The sequence below is a fragment of the Rhopalosiphum padi genome, chromosome 2 (assembly GCF_020882245.1).
Source record: "Rhopalosiphum padi isolate XX-2018 chromosome 2, ASM2088224v1, whole genome shotgun sequence".
Lineage (NCBI taxonomy): Eukaryota > Metazoa > Arthropoda > Insecta > Hemiptera > Aphididae > Rhopalosiphum > Rhopalosiphum padi.
The window spans coordinates 51,678,994-51,706,894 of NC_083598.1; the positions used below are offsets into that span (position 1 = coordinate 51,678,994).

At 24.7% G+C, this 27,901-nt stretch overlaps 1 protein-coding gene across 1 annotated transcript; it reads left to right on the top strand.

Moving 5' to 3' along the window:
* The first annotated feature begins 1,212 nt into the window (after positions 1-1,212).
* On the top strand, positions 1,213-26,496 carry LOC132921182 (uncharacterized). Its single transcript, XM_060984051.1, has 8 exons — positions 1,213-1,536; positions 6,144-6,244; positions 14,213-14,367; positions 15,357-15,502; positions 16,635-16,837; positions 18,362-18,491; positions 18,946-19,086; positions 24,675-26,496. The coding sequence occupies exons 1-8, from the start codon at positions 1,488-1,490 to the stop codon at positions 25,238-25,240; spliced, it is 1,491 nt and encodes a 496-aa protein (XP_060840034.1). The 5' UTR covers positions 1,213-1,487; the 3' UTR covers positions 25,241-26,496.
* The last annotated feature ends 1,405 nt before the right edge of the window (positions 26,497-27,901 follow it).

Sequence of the window (27,901 nt, forward strand, 5' to 3'; positions counted from 1 at the left end):
TAAAACATAATGTATTATATAATATGTATCTAATATGTATTCATTATTTTAAAGCTGATCAATGATAATAAATATCCATAATCAATATAACGATACAAATAGTGCAATAATTTATTTGTCCGTATATTATATTTAGTATAAAATGTCATATTTCATTGATCATCCTACATAAAATTTTACTTGGGTTAAATATATATATATATATACCTATATGACTATATTATGCGTGTATCGTTATTATGAGTATAATATATAATTTTGTTATAAAATAATTGGTATTGATACATGTATTTGATGTATTACCTATACTACCTACACATACAGGTCACATATCGTAATAATATAGGGACCTACATCTAATTATCGTACAGTATATTACATTATTACCTATATATATATATATAAAATATTATGTTTTAAAATTTAAAATTTAAATTTAGCTTAACATCACTTTTTGCGGCTTACTTATTGTTGCACAAAGTCTTGCAAGTTATAACAATCTGAATTCTGATAACTTGTAATTAACATTAACTTTATAAAGCATATCAAATAATTACTTGGAAATCAGTATAGGTTTATCGTTTATACGTATAGTTATAATACTTTTTAGAAAATTTTATCTATAGAATGCATACTATGAACCTATTAACACAATAACACCCACGCTTTGAAATTGTGTTTGAGGATCATGCATAATATTATAAAATTTATTCATCTTGTTAGAAAAAGGCTGGTTAAGTACTGAGTGTCAATTGTTTTGTTTTGGAAGTCAAATCCAATATTTTCATGCGTGTATATTGTTATCCCGTCGTAAAAAATACTCAGGATATTGACAACTTAAGTGGGTTGTGTAGCCTGTGTGTAACGATTTTCATTAGAGGGCTTCGCACCCCGTCTTGTTTTAAGCGCGTAAACAAAATAGCTCTCGCCTTTAATGCGGTATTTTATATTTTTAATCATACAACGTTGCGTTTTTAATAAACACCCGTGAACATTGTTTGAAATTGTTTCCTACCCATCAGTAATACGTTTATATATACTATGTATGTATGTGTCCTTCTACCAACACCATAACCCACCCGCACATCGGTCGTGCCCGCCGAGAAACCCACCCCCAGACCGATCGACTGGATAGTGTTAATCACGCAAACGCGGGACGTCGGCCAAGTTTGGAACAAACGCCTCGTGAAAATATATTTTTCTTCCCATACACATTCGGCTTTTGTCCGGCTACCCAGACACCGCGCTACCACCGCCGACGCCGGTACTTAGTCGGTATCTCTATATAAATGTGAATTACGAAAGCTATGTATAGCTTAAAAACGAGATTAAAATATAATATTCATACAATAATAATTTTAAATTTGCGAGTTTAAAACGTTTTTAAACATTTTAAATAAAAAAAATGACATTAATAATCGTCGCAATCGAAATTATCGTAATTACATAAGATATGAACCGTGTTGATAGACATCGAATCGCTTAACATGTACGGTTTTACTGCCTATAAACTTCACACGGTTACTCCAAACCCATGTAAGTACCTAAATATTTTGATAACTGTACATAATTTTATTTTTCTTATAATTATAAGTCATTAATTGCTAATCAATCACAATTTTATTCATGTCACAATTAATTCTAAATTTGTCTTTCTTTTGTACTAGAATGACAAGGTAAATGACGCGGACCTAGTTAATACTTTTTTGTTGCTGTTTTAAAATGTTTTATTTTATTAATATAATATAATAATTTTATTTATGAAATTTAAAAGATTTTTGTATAAAAATTAATAATCAAACATTTGACTGGTGGTAATAAATGTTTAATAAACATTTATTCCCAATATTTTATGGAGCTATCTTCAAAAAAAAATGTTCGTACTACACCATTGATTAAATAAATCAATTTTAATTATAAATATCTTCTTTAATTTTTTTTAATTCCTATAAAAAAAAATATACAAGCTGTACCTAGGTTATAATAATAATATGTGCTACAAGATTATATTAATAAAATGAAAGTATAATAATATAATAGTAGAATAATTAATTTAAATATTTTCTGAGATGAAAAAAAATATACATAAAATATACTATGTATATATATATATTTATATAGTTATATAAATAGGTAAATATGTAAATAAATAAAATAATAAATAATTAAAATGTATGTTTTTTATTTTTTGTTATAAATATATATGTTTAATTAAAGTTCTTAACTTTTAAATTCTGAGCAATGAATGAAGTGAGGTATTGCATGGTATAACATTATAATGATGTGTTTTGTTTTTGAATACACTTTTTGTGTTCAGTAAAAGTACTTCAAAGTTTCATATAGTTCCTACATAGTACCATCAATAGATAGGAATTTTAACACATATGGTATTTTATAGTCTTTCATTTTTGAAATTGTATAGTATTTCAGACAATTGAGTAATACGACCAAAACCTGGAAAAAAGGTTGAACCGTATTTTAGTCAGAAAAGTTTTCTGTAATCTGTTTACAAACAATTTTCATTGCTTTGAAAATTTGCTATCAAATTTCATTTTATAAATAAAAATATAACATAAAAATAAATTGTACTAAATATAATTATCTATTTTATTCATAAAATAAAATAATTTTTTTTTATTCAAATGTTTTAAGCTAGTAATTTTTAGTTATATTGACACAATTATTTTACATTGTACAGAAGTAAATATTTATTTTATAAATATGAAACCATATTAATTTTATAAGTGTAATATTTTTTCTTATGCAGCATATAATACTGTATATAACAGAATTATATAATAATTTTGATCAACACGTTTTAACTTGTATGCAGCTACACTTGTTAAGATTTTGCGATTTAATAATTATATAATAATTAATATATTATATATACTATATATAGGTACATTCAATTACAGAAGTTATTTTAATAACAATATCGTCTAATAAGATAATTATAAAACCAATACCTTCCCTCATTCTGTTCAAAATAATTAAATCTAAGATAATAAATACAGTTGATTTAAAAAAAAGTTATAAATTTGTTTTTCAAACCAAGACTGATTTTTTTCTACTGAAATTGGTATTATATTATCGAGTAAAATTTGACCTAATCAGCAGTAGTAAATGATAATAAATTTAAAAAAATCAAAATTATTTACTAAAATGTACTTGCTTAATAAGTCGTTGAAATTCCATAATCATCTCGAGCGAGAGATTACGTACTTATCAATTAATTACGGATTTCTTGGTGCGGATACGGGACAGTCATTCGTCAACGTTATAAAATTAAATTAGGTACTTACTATTTTGTGTGCTAACAGTATATCATAACATAATATGTAAACCATATAATTTCGTTATTCTCTTTTAATTTCTGCAGTTAAATGACATTTGATTATTGAAAAATTTGATGGGTATACCTAATCGAACCTCTTTTGTAGTATTAAAAACGGTCAATAACTTTCCATACTTACAGTTTTATAGATTGTTAATTCTAAACCGGTATATTTTAGTTTATTTATTTTAAAATGTAAATTAATAATTCAAATAGATTTAATTTTTTTTGTTATTTTTTCATAAATCCAATAATTTTTATGTTTTATTTAGATTTAATTTAAGTTGTCTTTGTGAGAAAAGGTTGAGAATCACCAGGTAGTTTATAAAATAGAACAATAATAAAAAATTCCTAGATTTAAACTAGGCATGTAGGTATAGATCATAACTAAATATTTATATGTACGTTGTGAATCTCTCTCTTTATATATATATATATATATATTATATATTGCGCCTGTGGCAAGTTACTTGAAAAATAAAAAATATTGATTGTTCGTATAATATTACAAAGTGTATTTGTTGTTATTTTTAAATTCTAAATTTAAATTTATATGACACATATATATGTTAAAATAATAAAAAAAAAATAAAAAATTCGTCCATAAAAAGATTTCTTGTTGTAATAATAACCTTTTGAAATACATAACAAAAATATATATATACCTTTTACAAAACATAAAATACTAATTCATATCAAATAATTGTATTTTAAAATAATTTAATTTATACATGTTTTTTATTAACAAAAATGAAAGATTGTAAGATTGTGTATTAAAAAGGTATATTAAAAAAAGTACCTATTTTTAGAGATATTGTTTTATACTACTTTTCAAACTTCAAGTACAATCAGTTACAATTTAAATTTTAAACATATTTATATTAATTAATAATTATACTAAAATACGAAAAAATATAATGAATACATAAATGCGTTGTTTGAAATGGTTAGAAAAAGTTATTTTATGATTTAAATGATTTACTTGTTGCTTTTGCAAAATTATATAATAGTATGGTAGAATTATATATATATATTTTTTATTTTGAATAAATTTGTCATATATTTATTTAATGAGCTTACAATTTGAAACAAATGAGTAATATAGTAAATACTTGTATATTACTCAATGGCTACTTTTAATGAATTTTCTATTTGAAAATACAATGTCTTTATATCTAAAATAAATAAATAAAAATCATTTATTAATTGTTTCATAAATTTGTATAAATAAAATAAAATAAAGTAAATATCAAATATAATATGCAATTTTCAATTTTAACTAATTAAATTATTTTAATTTGAATGACTCTAAAAATGAAAATTTTAATAATAAATAATTATTTTCAAAAAATGCTTCTATAATACTATAAACTATATAAATAAAAATGTAATAAAAATAATAGGTACTTAATAATAACCTTTCTTCATAATTACATTTTTAGTGTTTTTATTGCTATAGAATTATTAGGTATATAAGTATAAATGTTAATTTAAAAACTTTGAAGTTATATATCTACGTAATTGCATTAATATTCTGTATAATTATTATCTAATATAAGATCGAAGTAATTTCTATGAAATTAAAAAAGCATCATAATAGTGTTTGCCTTTGTGACTATAAAATATAACATATCGTAATTCATACTTGATAATACAAATTTAAAGCTGATTAGAAAAAGAAAAAAATTATAGTATAATAAATTTCTTATGCAAATAATTTATACACAGTTAACTATATTTATACTACAGTTAAATACTTAAATAATACTGCTGTTTTATAAATACTAATATTGAAATATATATTCATAATTTACATAATTTCAGACATTTAAGAACGCAAAATATACTTTTTCGGTATTTAAACTTTATATCATTATACTTTTTAGTTATAACTAATTATTAATATTATCTGGTTAGCTAGATTTGTTTAAATATGCATGTTATAAATGAAGAATTTTATTTTTATTTTGGGTTAAGACTCATTATAAAGAGAAATTATTCAAATCAGATTTTATAAACGTAATAATAATTATTAATTAACTAGAACTTATATTTAAACTATGCATATAATCATCCTGGTCGAATAAATAATATGCATTTAGTTTAAAAAACTACAGTAAGTTATTTGATTATAAACTACTAAATAGGTTGCACATATATAGCAAGTTTAATTTTTAATACATACCTGTACATATACAAATTATACATTTTGATGCTTTTTAACAAATGTTTATCCGCATAATACTTCACTAATGCATTAATTTCTGAGTCCTAGTTGATTACAATTTATACGAATACAACTTTTTATGTTTTAATATTATATACGTATATAACTATAAACTAATACATTAAAACAGGGGTCCCCAATTAATATTTTTGAAGGGCCACATTATAGGAATCTGAAAATTTTTCACGGCCATCAAAATTCTAAGTAGATATTTACATTATTTAAAAACCAATAATATTTAACAAAAATAATAATTTACAATAATGACACATATAATTTTGTCGTCATAATGTATTATTTATTATTTGTCTGTGGGCCGGATAAAATGTCTTCAGGGGCTGTATGCGGCCCGCGGGCCGCCATTTGGTGACCCATGCATTAAAATATTCATATTATCATATTATATTATGAACAGACAAAAGTTGACTGAAAATAAAATAGATTCTTATGTAAAAAATTACATGCATACACTTAGCTCAAGGGTGGATTATTCCTTACGATCGTGATTACCTATTTCTCTAATTTAACTGACGACCCTATAGCATATTATACCTATTTAGTTTATTAATTAAATTTCAGGTCGGTCTTCCGATACCGGGCGAAGGACATCTGCAACCGTTCATTTTAATCCAAAAATTCCATTCAACAGTACCACGGATCATATTTACAGAACAAAAGATGTGAGTATAAAATATTGCAATTATATCTTAGTTTTTTAATCATTCACATATTATTTAGACTACATTGAATGTATTTGCAGTACCTATAAAAAAACCAGCAGTACATTTTAAAAATTCGATTGTATGTTGTTATTTATTTTTTTTATTCATAATGTTTTTTGGTACAGATTTTTGTTTTATAATAAAAAAACATTTGTAGGTTTATGTACCTAACGAATTTTTTACCTATAGACCATTTACTAAAAAATAATATGATAATTGAATACTTTTTATAATTGAAACGTTAAGAGTTTTATTAACTAGCTCTAGCTATCTATTTAATTTAGCTCATAATATGCATTAACTTAAAATATGCACGTTGAAAGATATATTTTGACAAAATATAATATAATTATTAATTATTTGTAGATACTACTAAATAGGTAATTGGGTTACAATAAATGGTACCGATATTTAAAACGTTGCTCAGTAGCTTTTATTTTAAATGCAATGTAATAACTTTATGAAAAGTCCAATAATAAATAATATAATGATATTATAATATGTATAATATACATAGTATACACTATAGTTCTTACTATACATATAGCCATTGTATTTCGTTCATAGTATTTTAATTATTTACAAAAGCTATTTTATGGATAAATAATATGGTTTTACAATGATTATATTTTATATAATATAATAATTATATACGATAGTCATTGGTCATTTAAGATTTTGGTAAAGATTAGTTTATCATTTAGATGATAATATGATATGACAGTAGCGTAGCCAAGGGGGTGTTTTGGGCGTTAAAACACCTGCTCTCTCGGTCGTATTTATATCAAAATAATAAAATATTTATATAATATAGGAATATAATCATTTGGCCGTGGTAAAATATATTCTGTTATGCCATATTCACTATCACGGTTTAAGATTAACTTTTTCAGAATTTTCTTATCATGTGCCATATCACGATTGATTCACACTTAGTTATAAATTTAATATAGTACCACAAATTAAAATATTTATATATTATTTTAATTCGTGTATAGTACGAGTACTATAGTATTTTTAAAACCTACGTAATTGACATTGAAACGGATGACTATTTCGGCTTTGGGGGAATTCGCATTATGGAAAGAACTAATTAAAACAAAATCCATAAAAAATGTTGTAACTGCTTTAGGTGAATGTAATATCCTTTAATATATAGACTATTAATTATTCTAGCTTATTTACTAGCTACTATACTTCAACTAGTGAAAAGTCATTTTCGACTCTTAGGCGGTTGAAAACATATGAAGAATACAATAAGTGAAAATCGACTTAACGGGTTAACATTATTCAACATTCATCGGGACATAGATATATTTGTTGAAAAAGTTATAGAAAATATGGCTAGAAAGCGTCATTACATTAAACTAATATAAATACTATTGTTAATATTTACATTATAATTCATTATAATTATTTATGAAAAAGCAAAACAATTTATTTTAAATAAATATTTGGAAATTAAACGCATATTATAATTTATTAAAACAATTTATAGTTACATTGTAAGAGTGTGAAATCTTTCATAAGTTACATTGTATTACAAAAAAAAAAACATCCCTTAAAAAAATCCTGGCCACTATGATATGATATTTAGGTGAATGATGATAAATCATGTTAATACAAGGTGAATTATAAATAGTATTTTATATTTTCCATTTCTAATGCAGTATTTTTTCAATTATTTTGAGAAGAGAAACATTATATATAAATAATAATTTATAAGATAAATTGTAACGTGCAAGACTAGGTACACAATCGTTTGATATTATTTAAAATTAGTTATATTGAAATATATTTGATATTAAATAATGTATGTACAATACTGTAACAGTTATTATATTATGTCTAATTATACAAGGTTTTTGTTAGCTTTAATAATGTTTTATATAATTGTTATGTTTTTACACAGTTTGAATAATTTATATAGCATTCAATTTTACCATTTTTACCATAAGTATATTTTTTAACTTGGTTTTGTTTTATATATCTATAACTTATTTTGTGTGCCTACCTGGGAATTTTAATTTAATATTTTAAAGTAGAATAATTTTCTAAGAAATGTTAATTTATAAATATTTAATATTGAAGGAATATTATTTTATTTATAAACGAAGTGAAGATATCAAATGTGAGGTGCTCTAGTAGTCTAGTGCCACTACTCTGTTTATTAAAATCTACTAGCTGATACTTAAAATTAATTAAAATTTGTTTTGTTGCACAATGGAAAATCATATTAATACCTTAAAAAAACACCAAATCTATATAAGATAATATCATGGAATTATGTAATGAATTGTAAAAATTTATACCAGCTGGGAAGTTAAAAATATTTAAAATAATAGATATTAATTATGCATATACAATTATTATTTAAATCTCAACTTTTTACCTTTTTATATATTTCAAAAAAATATTAAATGTACGTAAGATGACGTTTTTCAAATAATGCGTATTTGGGTATAGATATTGGCTATTGAATATTAACTTATAATAGGTACAACTTATAATGTATGGTGTATACTCATCAAATAATATACTTATATTTAAATCCACTTTTTATTATTAAAAACTATTATTTACATAGTTATCAATTTTGATGATTTTGTTTGTGGCAAATATATAATATGCAATACAGTAATAAACAATATATATAGTATGTACATAGACGCATAATGCTTACTAATATTTTTTTTCTCTCACAAAAAAAAAAATTTACTTGTATGGATGAAAATGTCAAATAACTTGTGACCTTTTTCGTACCCTTCTCTCGTCCCAAATATCTATTTACGACTTTACGTGCCCTTTGGATATCTGGTGTTTTCGTCTTCTATCCCTGGATTTATCATCAAACGCTTCGGGTGTCCTCCGTCGAAAACGATTCCCTGGGGTCGGATAAAAAATTATCCTGCCATGACCTCTGTAAAAATAACAAATTTAACTCAGAATGATTTTTCTGCGAGTTGTTTATTGACCTAAATAGAAGAAAAAACATGTCGTAAATATCTAACTACAAGTTCTTTTATATGTTGTTTTAGATAATCTATTCATATTTAAGATATATTTGAAACTTAGTATGTGACTGATCATGTTGGTAATAGCTTAATAACAATTTAAGAACAGATAAAAACAGTATTATTAAATAAAAATTGTTTTTTTGAGCCTCTTACCAGCTATGATAACTTTTAAAAATGACGCAAGTATAGTATCAGTAGGTAATTTAAATTTTTAACATAACTTTGAATTAATTTTACTTTAATAGTAAAGTTATAAATTATTATATTTGACTAAAATTAACAAAGTTATGCTTTCTTACTCATAAATTATAATTTTACTCAGTATATAATTAATTATTAAAAATGGATTAATGTTAAGCAACTCTAAAGATTTCGAAAACGTAAACAAGATAATATAAGTACTATGTATGATACCAAAGTTAGGTATCATCATTTATTCTACTATAAAAAAAAAATAATTTAATTCATTATATCAGGTACATTGGAAAATATTATTAATAATTAATTAATATAAACACACGTCATGATTATTGATCAATCACACATCATACTTGGTGAATCCCTGTACTTATATTAAAATATGTTTATATATACAATATGCATTTTTGATAATGCATTTGATAATAATTTCTTATTTTATTTAACATTTATGTTCAAATAATTTAAAATTTTAAAATTTAAGATACTGCTTTTGGTTTTAGTTTCCAAAGTGAAAATATGAGTGAAACGAAGCATGCTATAATTCTACTTGCATATTAATGTTAAAATAATATTATAAATTTAAAAGCAATTTTAAAAACTATCATATTTGAAGAACTATTATTATATTATATAGTTTTGTTAATAACTTAAGACTACGTTGAAGTATTTTCAATATTATAGCTATAGTTTTTGGTTGTTTTTTTATGTGTAGGAAAGTTTCTGAGAAAATTATAAAATGACCTATTTGAAGTACCAACTAGACTCGATTTCCAATCGATAGATATGGCTATTCAAACTTTTGTAGTACTCTTATACCCTAAATTATGGTTACAGAAAAAAACATCAAGCTATACATTTTTAAAGGTTGGACATTATTGAGTTTTTCTTTAGACTGTTTTCGATTATATTTTATTATGATATTTCAATATTTGCACCTATTATGTATAATTTTTATTTTTATTTTATTTTTTCTTAATAAGCTGAGTTATAATGCTTTAAGATAATAAATAATAATTTAAAGGTATGCGTTTAAAGTAGTTTATTATTAAGCCATTTTATTAATTTTTAGTAGGTACCTTTGGATTTATTTACCGAGTGATCTAGTTAAAGTAAGATATTCATTATTTAAAAAACTAATAACTACAAAAAAAAAAATGTTTTATATAATTTTATTTCATCAAAAAAAAAAAAAAACAATTTTATAAAAAAATATTTTTTACTATTTTTTATCATCATCAGTTTTGTTGTAGTTATTTTTACTTTTTTTTAATGAGAAAATTCATTTTTTATTCATTATTCCAATATAGAATATTTTTTGTACTACATCGATACATAAAACTTGAACTTTGGACATTTAGTTAATGAATTATAAAAATTTAAAGTTTAGTTGAGCTGAGTATAGTTGTACAGGGGTCCCCGTCCTTTACAAAATATTAATCTATTACTCCATACGTTGAAAATTTAAATTCTTAAAAATATCTAATAAACTACTTTTTTGAAAACCGATTTTTATAAATCGAAATATTCTGTTTCAGATTATGAAATCAAAAATAAATGTTGTTATTCAAAACAGTAAAAAAATTAAAAAATGATAATGAAAAAAATAGTAAAACATTTTTTCTAAAAATGTTGTTTTATAGAGACTTAAAATAATATAAAGAAATACGTTAAGTTATTTCTGAAATAATAAGAGCTTATTACGTTAAATGGATCACTCATTGAACCTGTACGAATAACGAATATTACATAATATAATACGGAATGTATAATGTATTAATTACAATCTATACCTACAAATGTAATATACTTACATCTGTTTTGCTTTTTAACATCAACTTTCAACATTTCGCATACAATTACATGATATCACGATGCGATTGTATTTAATAAATAATATTATTTTCTTTTAATATTGTATCTAATGTTATTTGTAAATATTAAAATATGTAATTACAATATTATATTTATCAAATGATATAGAAGTATTATAGAAAAACATTAAGAATAATGAATAAAAAATATTCTTATATTTATAATGCTCATTACATTTTAAAAATGTATATTTCTTTTCGAAACTTGAGTCTGGAAATGAACAAAAATGCTTGTCATTGCCTTTAATTGTAAAAATATAAATATCTAAGAATAATTTGAGCTTATAAAAAAGTAAAAAGAATACTGTTATAAGTTTGAATTTATATAATATAATGAAAATGCTTTTCATTAAAAATGTATGAAATAAGTAATAAATAACTTTGTAATTTAAGTATTGTTTTTTGTACTTTTTGTAGAAATGTAAAAGTTTAGTTTTTGACCTTCGGTGAAGGTAAATACCACTGTAAACTGTCGCTGTCATAGCATATGGCAGTGTCGAAATGTTCATTATCCTATTATGCCTGAAACTTCTACTTCCCTACTCTATGCTTCCTTCCCCTCCTCCCGGTTTTATATATAAATCGATTCGCGTCAATCATGATTGACCTATAAGCCTTGAATAAAATAACGCCACTCCAATGAAAGTTTACCATAACGATTTTAATGAAATTAGCTAAATATTATGTGAATACAGAAGAAAGTTTTTGGTTTTTAATATCAAGTAAAAATTATATTATTTATTCGTATTTTATATTTTCATAATTTATATGATATCATTTTATCGAGTATAAAATTTTAAACTAATCAAATTGTTAATTTAGAATCCACAGTCGTTATCCTTTTATAATATGAAAGCGCATCATAAATCAATATGATACGACAATGTGATTTTTTAATATAATATAATCTTTATGTTATCATGACTTCATGAGCGTATACATTATAAAAGAACCTAATGCGTAATATAGATAGCCAGGTAGGAACCTACCTACATAAAGTTAACCAAGAAATTTGAAATAGTTGTATGGTTATCATGCATAAATAGGCTATGATTTGTAAATATTTATTAAACTGTAATAATTAATAAATGCACCATAATAAAAAATATTTTAGTTTGATAAATTGTAATCGCTAAAATGTATAAATAATAAGATATTCAGTTAGAGATATTCACACTTACTGACTTACTATTCTAAAAGAATATAAAATAGGTACTTCGTACTTACCTCTACAATGAAAACATACATTTTTTAAAGAATGGTAGGTTGGCATCTTAAATTATTCAGAAAAACCATCGTATCGTCTTCAAACTTAGTTTAACTAACTGTTGAAAGTAGCATTGCGTTCTATTTTCAATTCAAAATTAATATAAATATTAAAAAGTTCAAAAAAAGTTCAAAAAGTTTAGCATTAAGCTTAGATCGATTTAGAAAATAGTATTTATGCTTAAACTGAAACGTGTGAAAATAATATATAGGTATTTCTTACATTTGTAGGAAATATAGTACAAAATTATAAAATATAAAGTTAGCAGATGAGATATAAGTATATAACTATACATTTGTTAATGTTTTTAAGACATGAACTTTCAGTAAACATTTCAACTGACTCAAATATCTTTATTATTATATTTTTCAAGTCTTGTAAAGAATATCTTTATTTTGTATTCGGAATACGTATTCGAATACTTTTAAAAAATATGTTCAAAATACATTTTTGAATACTTTAAGAATTTTATTTTTTAACTAATATAAATTTAATTTATAATTTTTTTTAGATTTAATAAAATAATTATTATACAGTCATACATTAATTATTATAATCTATAATATTTTACACTGATATAATTGATCGGTGTCATTCATTTATATTTTGGTAATAAGAAAAACTAATACCGGGATTTTCTTGTTTATAATAAATTGTATGTTCTTAATAACTGCTAGCCAGGTTTATAATTTATTAACACAAATGTTTACTTTTTTTCTGAACAAACTATTAACATATAAAATAAATTACTAAAAAAAACATATTCAGAATACGTATTTGAATATTTTACAAGACTAGAAAACTTATAAAAAATGTTCTATACCATTTTTTATTAAATATAGTTTACTATTTGGTATTTCATTTTAGATCTATTTGTTAATATAAATATAGTATTTTAGTACCTATAATTGCGCAGTAAAAAAAATAAACTATACATTTAAAACTTCTAATATACATATACTGTGTAATGTATAAATAGGTAATTGGGTGTATTATGGTACTTTGAGTAAGAACTTTTATTTTGTTATTATTATACTTAAAAGATATTCCGTTCAAACGTGTAATGATCGGGACTCAGAAAATACTAAGAAATAAATACTTTATTCAAAAATAATCAATACATTTTTAGTATGCACAAATCAACATGCTTTAAACTATAAATTTTTATTTATTTATTTTAAAAAATATCAATATGAAATTATTTTTATAGATTTATAAAATAATTTTACCTGTCTAGAAAAAGTGATATAAGTATGTCGAGCGAAGGAACATAATTTTATTTATATATTTTGTATAAATTCTTAGTCTGAGTAATCTGACTAAATCCTAAATATTACTTAGTTCCGTAAATAGAAAAAAATATAATATACATTAAATATTTTTAAACAATTGAATATAATATAAATTTTTTAATTTAAAACTAAAAATACTAAATTTTGCAAATTTAAAAAGCTCAACAAAAAATGATACAATCAATGCAAATATATCTGCACCCTTATAGATAATAGGTACTTATTTTACATTAAACTGAATTATATAATAATTAATAATATACTTTTAAAATTTCCAGACTTTCAAATCTTCAACAGTGGCTTCTTCTACGGCCACGTGTTACAGACGTGGTGCGCCAAGATATTCTTTAGTAGATCAAAATACATCATTTAGTCGTGGGTCATTTCCAAACGATTACAATGATGACGGCCTTGACGATTATTTAAGTCACAGGTTAGTTCTTAGAAATATAAAAAACACAATATTATATTAAATATTTTTTAGATATTTAATAGATTTAACATAGTTATAATAATTAATAAGGTTTATCCACCTAAATTTGAGTCACTATTACTCATTCAACTAATTTACATATTTAAAAAAAAAACCCCCAACTAATATTTTTGGATTTGTACATAGTTTCACAAATATAAATGAGTTGATAGTTAAGTCATGATATTGTGTTTTTAATAAAATATTATTGAATATCACAATGGAATATCTATTGAAATATAGACAATATACTATTTTGTTCCGTAAATTAATATTTTGTGGAGTAAACAATTACAATACTATATAGATAATAATAAATATAACACTTATACTATGTGATACCTTTAAAAATTGAATACCTACATTTATAGAAGAAAAAAATATTTATCAGTAGGTACATGATATAAAATATTGTTCGATCTAGAGTGGAACATGGACAGATACTAATAATGAATATTAATTATTTATTTATCCACAATTAAAACTTTTAATTCAATAAAACCTAAATCAGGTAGTGTAGCTAGCTGATGTCTCATCATTTTTTAAAACGCCCTTGATAATATATGACTACTGACTTGTATCGACCTTGTACAGAGGTTGACGCGTACCTATGTGACGTGAGTAGCTTTCGGAAGTCTGTTGTGACTCGGATGCTTCTGTTATATAGTGATATTGTTAGCTCGACGTGTGCGCCACCGGTATAGACTGTTATATTATATTGTAGAGTGTAGACAGTAGGAGTCCACGAACATTATAATTAGATACACACACATACGAATATTATAACATAATAGTCTGTCAAACCTTGCGTTATTTCATGTTGAAACACCAACTAACCCATTCATATGGTATGTTCGTTTTTAGACACAATACTTATTATTAATTAATTATTATAAATAATAAAAGTAAATTATTAACAATATATTTTATGTATATTTTTTGGGTGTAAGGCGGTACTCAGCAGACGAATGTAGCTTAGATACAGGCCGAAAATCTTTAACGTTTGACTTGTATGATAAGAAGCTCTCAGAAAGCATACACGACGTACAAAAGAAATTTCATGAAATCACTGTATGCGAAAACACCACTGTTAAAGGTAAATATTGCTATAGCCTTTATATATAAATTTTTTTTATAATTTTGATAAGGAATTACTTAAATTCCTAAAAATCACTTAAAATATAATTTTAAGTTATTTCTTCTGTTTAATTATTTATTCTTTTAAGAACTTATCTTTTTTATTTTATATAGAAACATACAGAAGTGAAAATCATGATAAGATTATTATTATTTATTATTTAGAAAATGTTAGATAAATACATATCTAACACAAAACTATTTGTTTAAAGTGTGGTTATTATTTTTATTTATTATTGGTTTTTACATAATAGTTAGGTACATAATGATAAATAAATAGTACCATTATTGTTTAAGTATTAAACTAAAATAATACTTTAAAAATATTACTAAAAAACGTATTATTATTATTGTTATTGAATTTTAATTAATATAATTTTTGTTAATTTAATTATTAATTATGCATTCAACAATTACAGTAGGTATATAATTTTATTCACGATTACACTATAAAATAAAAAATAAAACATCTGCAATAAATACTGTATTTATATATATATATATTTTTCTTTTGTCAATAATATGAGTTATAATGTATTTTATGATGATACCAACAATTCTTACCTATTATTTATTTAACACGTTACACGTTAATTCTCAAATTAGTAGGTTTTTAGGACATCATAACCAATTTTTAAGGTTAATATTTATTATTTGAAAAATATTATATATTATGCAGTTTCGACAGAATAAAATGACAAATTAAAGCATTAAAATAAATTCCAATACACATTTTACAGATATATATACAATCCGTGTTATCGCTTTTAATGATTGTATATTTTTATAATTTCCACCACTATAAATTAATTAGAATAAGAAATCGGAAGATTAAATACTAATGAAACTACAGTTTAAAACAAAGTAGAATATACTCTTATGTGAACTTTATCTATGTTATTCATTAATTTACCAAAACCTTGCTAATTTCTACAAATTTAGTTTTTACCAATGCAAATCGAACTATACGTCATCAATTTTACTTTATAAAATTCTAATTCAATTTAATTTTCATCAAATCATGTGTAGGATTTGCCAGATTTGGTTTTTTCATTAAATTGATAACAGTTTATTTTACAATACTGTTTCAGAGATGACACCAGAAATACCAGATCCAAGAGTACGAACCCCACCGGAATTATCACGTGTAAATACAGATGACCCAGCCGAATGTGTTAAGCAGATGTTGAAAGCTGCTAGAGATATGGAGTTGGAATCAGTTATTAATATTTTAACAAGCCATGATGAAGAATTTTTTAGAAATAATATCAATGACACTGATTCTACAGGTCGAGTATGTACTGCCACAAGAATATTTAACTATTATTTTAAACTATATATCATTGTATAACACTAATAGGTACCTAATAAAAAAAAAAATGAAACACAAGTAAAATATATTACCTAGTATCTATACATACTACTTACAACAATAATAAAAAAAAAAAAAAAAAACAATAGTTATGTATTAGTGTGATATAATTATGTTATAGGTATAACAGCTACCTAGTCAAAACGCTAAAGTCATTTTTGCTTTTTTTAAACAGGGAAATATTAATGTTATACATTAAATAAAGATTGAATTACCCTATGCAATTTAAATAAATATTTTAATTTTTAAAGTATAATTTGATCTTATATTATTTAATGGAGGTATTATGTTAAATAAATTTAAAAGATTTTACTCGTACAATTACTTAAACATTTCTGTTTTAATTTTTTATCGATAATTTAAAAAAAAAATAGTACATTTTATTTTCATAACTTTTATTGAATTAAATATTAAAAAAAAATTTTTTTCAAGTGTTAAGTATATTAAGTATTTATTAGTAATTTTTACACATGGACAAAATTATATTTTTTGTAATTGTATAGAGGTTGTTTTATTAACATATGTTATAACGTTTATTCAGCATCTTCATAGATTGAAATTAAACAATGATATAATAAGTGATAAATAATAATATTTTACAAAGGTCTAATTTTTAAAATGTTTTAATAAACTTAAAAACATTGTAAAACTAACCTAAGTATCCCTGGAAACCCTTATTGCATCTTAATATTTATAATTTAAAAATCTAAAAGATAAACTATACAACACTTTGTTAAATTGTATAGAGTTTTAATTACTTATTAATAATAATTCTTATTTATTTTTTTAAAATGTTTTTGTTTTCGATCTTAAAAAAAGTTGTCACATAAAACTTTTGAAGTATCCTTCTACTAGGTGCCCTAAATTATAAGAATATTAAAAATGTACAAGCTGAGTAATAAATTTAACTTAGCTTACTGTTTTTTTGAGTTAATAATTGGAATTTTGAAAAAATGATTTTATAAATTATAATATGTCACTTTTTCAAGAAGACTACATTTTTGTTGTTGTTAATTTTTAATATCCTTCGCAAATTTTAATAATTATAGTAAACATTTTAATATTATATTTATAAAATTATTAAAATCTATAGATATTGGATATTGAATGAATATACATATTTTTTAATTTTATAACCATTTATAAGATTAAAAAATAATAGTGTAGTAATATACTGCTAACTATCAGTACTAACTACTAAATATTAAATAATAATGCTTACAAAGCCATAAATAAATATGCGACTATATGAGTATATTTGTTTGTTATTCACTATACTTGCTTATAAGTTATATCAATTTATAATTATTTGAAAATATTTTTGTGATTGGTCATTAAATTACTGATATACATCTTATAATTAGTAAAGTTTTTATCTAAAGTTTATAGTGTATTCATACTTTTGTTTAATAAAACTAATAAGAGTATACATTTCTGTTGTTATAGACGCTGTTGAGTTACATGGCATCGAGTGGCAGCGTCGAAATAGTCGAAGAAATATTTAGAATACCCGATTTGAATTATAACAAACCGGACAATGAGGATAATACACCATTACATTTTGCATCGCAAGCAGGTTAGTATATTATGTAGTTATAGTTTGAAGTTTGAACAGTATTTTTTCAAGAGTTTGTTTGTAAGCCATCATTATTTGAATGAAAACAATAAAAGAGAGTAGACTGAATAGAAGGGTACTCATAATTTAAAATTCGAATAAATGGTTTATTATTAATTTGACTACATTTATTAATATGTTAAATTCAATAAGTTAACAGTAACAACTGATTTTATAATATTATGAAAGTAATTAAATGTTTTCAAGATAATTATTATAAATCAACTAAAAAATAATTTCATCAAACATATATTTCATCCTATTGACATCATTGATGTTATATAGGTACTAAATTTGTTTTTTTTTTTTTTTACTTACCTAAATTTTTTTTTATCCAACACCCTATCTTAATAATTATTTTATAACACTAATCAGTAATTAGTGATCACTATCCAAAATGAACATTTTCTTTTAGGTCAATCTGAAATTGTGTGCCTATTATTGAACAACTGTCTAAAACTAGAGATTGATGCCAGAAACTGTTTGGGGTTCACACCACTAATGAAGGCTGCTCTTCAAGGGCGCACGAAATGCGCGAAATTTCTACTGTACGCAGGTATTACACTTATTTAATACGTAATAGTTAATAGGTTTTCCCATTTTCAGTTACTTAATATTTTTACTTAAAGGTAATTCTTGTTGATTTTTAATATAAAAATAGCATCCACAATAAGGTTAAAGAAATGTTTTTAACAGGGCGTATTATTCATAATTACTCGTTAAAACAAACTGTGAAATAATAATTTAATATTGATATTTTTGTAAATTTTAAGTAACAGTGAATTATCACTTAGAAAATTGATGGTTTTTAAAATAATTTGTAGAAATAATTAGCGATCAGACTATGTGTATATACTATATATACTATATATACTATATAGTATAATATACGTATATCATGTATTGACTATTATTGTTATTAATAAATATTAATTGTAATGCATAGTTCAATAGTTGTCCAACAAAGGTTATCAAAAACATTGTAACTTGACCTTTGTAGGTGTTTAACTATAATCTATGGATATGTTCTTATCCAATCATGAGGTGATTACTGATTATGCATATATTAGAACACAGATATATATACATTTATATCTGTGGACTGTGGGTTAGAATGGTCGATTCTGAATTGATTAAAAATAATTTAGATACTCCTAATAAAAGTATATTCGTGACACCAAGGGGTGGTGAACGACTTAATACATCTTAACTTATTGTTTGTGGTGTGTATAGTATTTCCATTTATTGGCATTGATTTTTATTTTTGAAGTTGATATATATAAAGTCTATTGGAGTGTGTTATGAATTCTATATTTTTGTATACGTATTTTGAAGTTTTTTGCCAGTTTTCTACTTTTTTTTCGGTCGATATTGTTGTATCCAGGAATCTAGACGAATGAGAAAAATACAAATAAAAATGTTTATTGAATTTATTTTATTATATTCTTGAAGATAATATTTAATTCACCTAAAGAGTCCGAATAAATAATTATTGATTCATTTTTCATTTTGAAAGCAATTTAGGTAAATTTAAGCAATGCTAAGTATTTTACGGTATAAATATTATTATATTTGGCAAATTGATGTGATATTTGACTTTTTCTGTTATATAATGGCTGGTTCTCACAATGATTTTAAAACCATCTTATTAAATTTCACAGTCCAATAATTCGTTGTCTTTGAAGGAAAGGAAATGAGATGTGTGTGTATTTCCAAATGTATTTTTTTAATTCTATTAAATTAAAATATTAAATTGATATTATAGGATTTGATCAGAAATACTTTGTTAATTACATTTTACTTTCTTGATTTTTAATCAAGTAAGTATGGTAATTGAAATGAAAAAAGTCTGTTCAAGAATTTTTGTTAAATAGGAAAATGATAAAAATGTAACTGAGTTGTAATGAGTAGTTGGATAATTAAGTTAGCTTTAACATAAAATATTAAGAAAGGGATCCGATATCACATCCAAGCGGCATAACGATTTGAATCCATAAAAACGTCGACGTGAATAGTCCCAACATTTCTATTTTTTAACTTTTCTTTAGAACTATTATAACTAAAAAGTTGGTTGATAGCTCATTTAAAAGGGATTATCAAGCAGATACAAAATGTGAGATTGACAAATTTCAAAAAAAAATTATTTAATTTTTTACAGTTAAAAAAATAGTTATTTTTTGCTAAATTTTCATTTAGCGTGGTAGATTACCGAAACTGGAGAATGGATTTTGTTATTTGGGGTCTTGTTAGATTCACATTGGCTAGGAGAAGTACTGTGAAGATTTTCAGAACTTTATCTTCAATCATTAACTCACTATAAAGCTATAAATCTAAAAACATAAAACGCCCAATAAAATCTGTTTTAATTTTTTTTGAAGCTCTATAGTGAATTAAATATAAAAGATAAAGTTCTGAAAATCTTCAATACACTTCTCCTAGCCAATGTGAAACTAACAAGACCCCAAACAACAAAATCCGTTCTCCGGCTTCAGAGATCTACATCACTAAATGAAAATTAAAATAAAATGCATTATACATACATATTGCATACAATTAATAAATTTCTAAAAATTAAAAATCAAGAAAGTTTACATATCGATCCCTAACTTGGCAAGCGTTTTTTATTGTTGATATTCGTTTTCTTTGCAATGCTATATGTACAATTTTCATTGTGCTGGGGTTATATTCCTGATTCCAACATAGTTCTAACTTATTCTTAGTATATCTTTGTCTTTTTTTTCTAGTGACATAAGTCAATAATGCTTTCAATTGAGATACTCTTGAAAGCTTTAATACTTCAATAGCCATTCTAAAACTAACATTGTGAATTGGGTATAGAGTTTTTAGAACTATTTTTTTGGAATAAAAATAAAAAAGAATAAAATATTGAACCATATTCTAGGTTGAAAAGATTTAGGCTTTGTGAATGCATCTTACATTTTCGCGGCGCTCAAATTTATTTAGTTTTAAGTTAAAATTTAAGACATAAATTATTGATACAATCAAATTTTTAATTGAAAATATAAAAATTTCCATCATTTAAATTAGTTTTAATACAATACTTGAATTATTATTGCACTACAGTCTTATTTCATTTCTAAGCACGTATTTTTCAATTTGATTGGTATTTGTATGATACAACGGCAAACCTCAATGATATTTGATAGATGTTAGTGACTTAATTATTTCTCTATATCCCATCTTTCTAAATAATAATTTTATTAAAATTGTATTGATAAATACTTTGTGGCTTGTACTTTGTCATGTAGATAAGGTGATCAGAGATTATGAACTAAAAATGCCAAATTAACTCACTAAAAATTACAATTATAAAAAGAAGTTAAAGGATTTATTGTCTTATAAAATATTTTAAAATGATATAATGACATAAAGTTTACTTTTTTATTGCAATATATCTTATAGGCTTATTATACTTAAATAGACTATTGTGTCTAAATATGTTGTTAAATAATTATAAATATAAATAATATACGTAGGTTATAACTTATTTTATTTTATTTAATAGCTTATATTATATAAATTGTAAATTGTAAATGTTTATGTTAATATTATGCATTAAGTTACAAAATAAATTTAGTAGATAGTTCAATACACTACCTATGTTTAAATTGATTTAGAAAGAATTTTTGACAGTATTTTAATACTCAGCTGAAATTGATTATTTTGATAAAATATAGGTTTTCTTTATAGCTGTTATTATTTTATATGTCAAGTTTCATAACTTCCATACAGTTATTTACAATACATTAAACATTATATCCCATATTTTCTAGGTAGGTATAGTTAATTAAAATATGCGGTTGGCAAATTTTTGCTTACTAACTACAAGCTACAAACTAACTAACTAGAAATTATTGATTTTATACTGAGCTTATAAATAATTTAGACTCCACTGGATGCTTGCTTGTTTATTTTATTCAATTTTAATTCGATCGGTTCAAGAATATGACTCAGTGGTTTGGTCTATAATTTTATTAGGTGAAAATAGATTATTGGAAAGTTTCCAGAACCGATTTTCAGAGTTTGTTGGGTATACTTTAAAAATAAATCATTCGTCTCATGTTTATGAGTCAGTAACTGAAATATCAAATATTAGATTTATATATCCGTTAAAAGGAAATTAGAAAAGGGTATTAAAGGTTTTTTTCATAGCTTAATTTAGACATGGCTGATACCCTTAACGCATTGAACTACTAATTATTAATTGGGTTCTAACAACTAGCTGTAATTATTTGATTTCAAAATACTTCCCAGATCTGATTTTCTTTACAACGGTTTCACGTATTGTGTGGATTTAAACTCTAAACACTTAATTAGTTTGTCTGGCATTAGCAATGAACATTTTTTATTTTATTTAAAAAATAATATTCAGAAATTTTATTTTAATGTTAAGTACTTATTTTTATTTACATTATGGTAGGTTTGATATTACTTTTACCTGTTGTTATCTATTATTTAATGTTAAATGTACGCGTATTGAAGACTTCAGTAACATCCATAATAAAATAGAGTTTGACGTAAATAAATAAAAATGCATAATGACATTTGCATTAAACTGGCATGGTTCGGATAAATTATGTTAGGGGATTGGCTGTTAAAAAATATTAAATATTAATACCTAAATACCTATAAAATTTTAAATTAACATTATATATTATTATTTGTTACATTATTTATAATAGGTTTACGAATTTTAAATTTTATCTTTGTAGTATATATATACGATATACACGATATTTGATACTATAATACTATCATAGTAGATAACTGGATAATATAATTATTATTAATTAAGTATTAAAATCATAAGAATTCATAACACTTATTAATTATAAGTATTATATATGAACTATTAATTTAAAGTATTCCTAACGTAATGATACTTTATGAGTTATTTTTTAAAATATATATAATAAGTTTTAATTTAGGTATTTTCTAAAATATTAAAAAATACAGATTTTATTTTTATTCGTGCAATAAGTAGCATTTAAAAATTAAAAACTAAATGTTTATCCGGCATCTAAATTGTGTTATCTTTTTGCTGTGTAGGTATAAAAGTATGTATTTTTTATAAAAATGTTATCAATAACCAATGTAAATATTTTAGTTGTGCCATTTGAGGAGATTATAATTTTATTTGCGTTGTCTATAGATATACAGTTTAAATATGACGTCAACAATTATACCTTTTAATAATATTTCAATACATTTTTCAAAAATATAAATTAGTTGTTAGGGCTATAACTTAATTGCAGTAAAAAACCTTAAAATATGAACCCAAAAAAGGGAAATATTCATTACAAATATGCACTGAGGATTTCAAGGTTGCAAAATAAACTTATAATTATGTACTTATAACACTGTTTGAAATTTAAGTAAAATTACTAATAAAATATACTACAAGCAAAATAGATAATCTTTAAAATAAAAAAAATGGGTAAAGAGTTGATACCAAATAAAATTACGTTTACACTTTTTTTAACAACTTGTGAGAATCGCTGTATTAGAAACCAATTCGGATATACCTTTTTAACAACCCGGGTACGAATCCAAACATTTCTGTACCTACCAATTATATGCCGGACGGTAAGGAATATATAGGTATTTATATTTCTTTTATTTCATAATTTTTTATTAAATATACCTACCTAACACGGTTACTATACGAATACCTATATGAATAACGGAATAAACTTTATACCAGGAGATACTTAAAATTGTATACAATACTCGTTCATCAAATTATGATCGTGAAAGGAGAATACCATCGTGTTAAATATTGACAATAACACGCAATATTTATAATTAATAAATTGTAAGTTCACTGTGACCTAGATAACGACGTTAACTTTAGTATAATCGTAGATATGTATTTGACTCAGTTGTCTGATTTTTTAAATGTTGATTCGAAATAAGACGAATAACGCTATACACATAACTATAGGTAGACTTTGTATAGTTTGAACTTAATTTTTTTTTATTAATTGTTAATTTCCATTATTTCATTATTATTTTGTGTGTTTATACTAAAGGAGCTTGTCCCGCGAATTTATAATAAATCAATAAAATATGAATTATCATAACATGAGCTACAATTCCGGTCGGCGTTTATTTATTTTTCAGGCGCATCGCCCACCATGCGGGACACAGGTCGGGGCTTGCGAGCTGAACAGTGGGCCAGGTTTTGTGGCCGGTACAATTGCGCGGACGCGATCGAAAAATTGGCCCGGAACCGACTTTTGGAACGGACCACGTCGTACGGCCGATGGGGCAGCGACCCGGAGCTTGGCCCGCACATGCTGATCAACGGCCGGCTGATGCAGCCACCGGCCGCGTCGGCGGTGGCCACACTTCAGCGTGCCGCCACGCAGCACCACCGCTCGATCAAGTCTAAGCTGAAGCGGGCGTTTCGCACGTCGTCCAATCCCGACTCGACCGGCAGCACCGCCAACCAGTATTCGCTGGTGTCGCAGCTCACGGGCGCGGCTCTGTGCGCCAGCAGCCCCGCGTTGCCCGTGCACACCCGCGCGAAGCCCATGGTCAAGTCGCTGCTCAGACCGTTGACCGTGCCCAAGGTGACCGTCACCGGACTGCAGGAACCGCTCCAGCACCAGCAAACGCCCGTCCCGCCGCCGTCCCCGAACTCCGATTCCCGGAGCGGTAAAAAACAGAAGAACAAAAAACGATGATGATAACCGACGAACGGGTTATAAACGGTTTATTATATTATTATTATTATCATTATTATTATTATATCGTTTTGATCATTTTCATGCGGTACACTGTTGCTGCGGCATACAATAAATTGTGAATCGCCCATTTTCTCATATATATTATAAATATTATGATATCATGTGCATGTATGCTTATGGTGACAGCTGAACAGTAGATGTATACATGGCCGTGGCACCGGTCTTTTGACTTTTATCAAAGTGAGATAAACGCCCCGCAGAGCATTTTTAATCGAGTGGATGTCCCGTGCAGACGGCACATTGTAGGAATTGGATATTTTGATTTTCCGTTACGCGGCAAGGTTTCAAGCTCAAAATGAACAATATATTGTCAATTATCATGATAAATATGTAAGCGATTTAAAATCAGATTGGCGCCACTGCACACCTATATAGTGTAAAACAACGATTCGGTATCATAGGAATATTATAATAATCGAGACGATGTCAACGCACTGTTTATTGTTGTTTTCTCTCTCTAACCCACGCAAAACGCGTACAAAACTCATTCACGCAAAATTATTTTTTTTTTTATGTTTTTTTAATAATCTTAAAGTAAAATTAGTAATTACCCGTCATAAAAGTTGTATAGAAAACAACATTTATGTGGGTATGGAATATCGAATTATCTAAACAGTATGTCTCGTTGTCTCAAAACAATATTTACCTATTATTCATTTAAATTTAAAAAAGTACATTATGAAATCAAATGATAGTTAAATTTATAACCGATATCTATATCAAAAAATTAAAAATATTAAATTTTACTTTCAAATTACCTGCTCAAAAATCATAACCAAATTCTACGATCTTACGTGAATAAGTTTTACCTATATTGCGCGTAGATATAACTGAGAGAGAAAACAATAATATTACACTTAATACTTAAATTATCTTAAGGAGCTCTATACAATATTTTGAAATACTTGTCATCTACAGAGTCCACAAAGTGGTCTTCACCATAAAATATAATAATTATGGGTCTTAATCTCTCGGAGGATTAATATGTGTCGTACCCACGTTTTTAAATCTGATCCCAAGTACGTTGTTTATACATAATATATAAGTACTAAAACAGCAATGGTTCAGTTCTTGCATGAGACATAACTTATGGCTCCTAACTGGCTATTTTAGACGATTGTATATTTAGTTAATACTTATACAGAATGTTGTTTTGTAATTGTATTAAATGATCTCGTGGCATATTATCTGGATATTTAATTTTATTTTATTAAAGTATGTTCTAATAGGTACCTTAAATAATATTAAATAATAAAGTCAATAGAGGTTATGTGGCGTACTGGCATAAAAACCATAAATCCAATACTATGCGAAGTTCTATATCAGTGGCAGATCTAGGATTTTTTTTTTTGGGGGGGGGGAAGGATATACAACTTTTCATATTATTATATATATCATATCATATAATTTTGTAATCACAATATTTAGGATTTGATGTTAAGACTTACAAATATAAATGTCGAGCGGGGCAGACCCTTCGGATCCCCCCTTGAATCCGCCACTGTACTTTACAATACTTTACCTATTATATATTTCAGGCGCGGATCCATTTCAGAAATAATAAAATTATTAACAATGTAATTTTTTTGAAAATATTTACGAATTTAAAACAAAATTCGAACGAGAAGGTTTTGAGTTATTGAACATAATACACTGAGAATGGTCGTGGTCAGACTGGTCAGTATTAGATACATAAAACATAAAATAGTTGTAAAGTTTAGTCTAATATAAGTTGTACCTACTTCTAATACTCGGACAATTTTTATAAAAATTATACAATTTTAATAAATTAATATAAATTTAAAATTAGTTTCAATTTATTATCCTTAGTAAGTATTTAATATTGTTTAAGTAATATACAAAAAATAATAGTAGGAGAGGGACCTCCGCCACACTGAATCTGCGTCTACTATATTTTCCCAATTATTAAAGAATTAAGACTATGCGTTTATTTTCTTCCATAAAGATTAATACATATCTACCAACTGTTATAACTTTTAGATTTTATTGAGGAAATACTATAGTTTTATTCTAATCTTCATTTAAAATATTACAGTTCTAATATACAAATAAAATGTTGCAAAGTAAAAAACTCTACAAGGCACAAGTAGGATTTTAAATATTTGATACTGTAAGTCAATTTTCATAATCAGACTTCATTTGCTGATAATTATTTTCAAATTTCCATTTTTTAACATATTTTAAATAATTTTTATATTCTGAAAATAATTCATTCGCGTTGTTGTGAATAAATAAAAAAACATTGACCTTTTTATTTAGATTATCCTATATAAAATGTATAGTAAGTATAGCTTATAACTTAAGTCTGTTTATGCATTACCACTTACTTACCCAGTTAATACTTAGATTAGGTGGATGGTAGGTAAAATAGTCATGTATATGAACTTGTCACATCTGCATAATTTTTTTTTTTATGTATGATTAATGTCTTTAGTACAAATAACAAAACTATAGGGTTGAGGTTAATTTAAAACAACGTAACTACCTACTTACCTTCCTAGTTTAAATGCATAATAAATAGTTAGTAGGTACTGCTTCAGTTCAAATTTCTAAATCATGTTTTAATTATGGTTAGTT

Excerpts from the sequence above, each read along its gene's own strand:
- LOC132921182 (XM_060984051.1), top strand. The coding sequence starts at position 1,488 with ATGTACGGTTTTACTGCCTATAAACTTCACACGGTTACTCCAAACCCA. Across the intron at positions 1,537-6,143 it reads CACGGTTACTCCAAACCCAT|GTCGGTCTTCCGATACCGGG; the intron begins GTAAGTACCTAA and ends ATTAAATTTCAG. Across the intron at positions 16,838-18,361 it reads ACACTGATTCTACAGGTCGA|ACGCTGTTGAGTTACATGGC; the intron begins GTATGTACTGCC and ends CTGTTGTTATAG.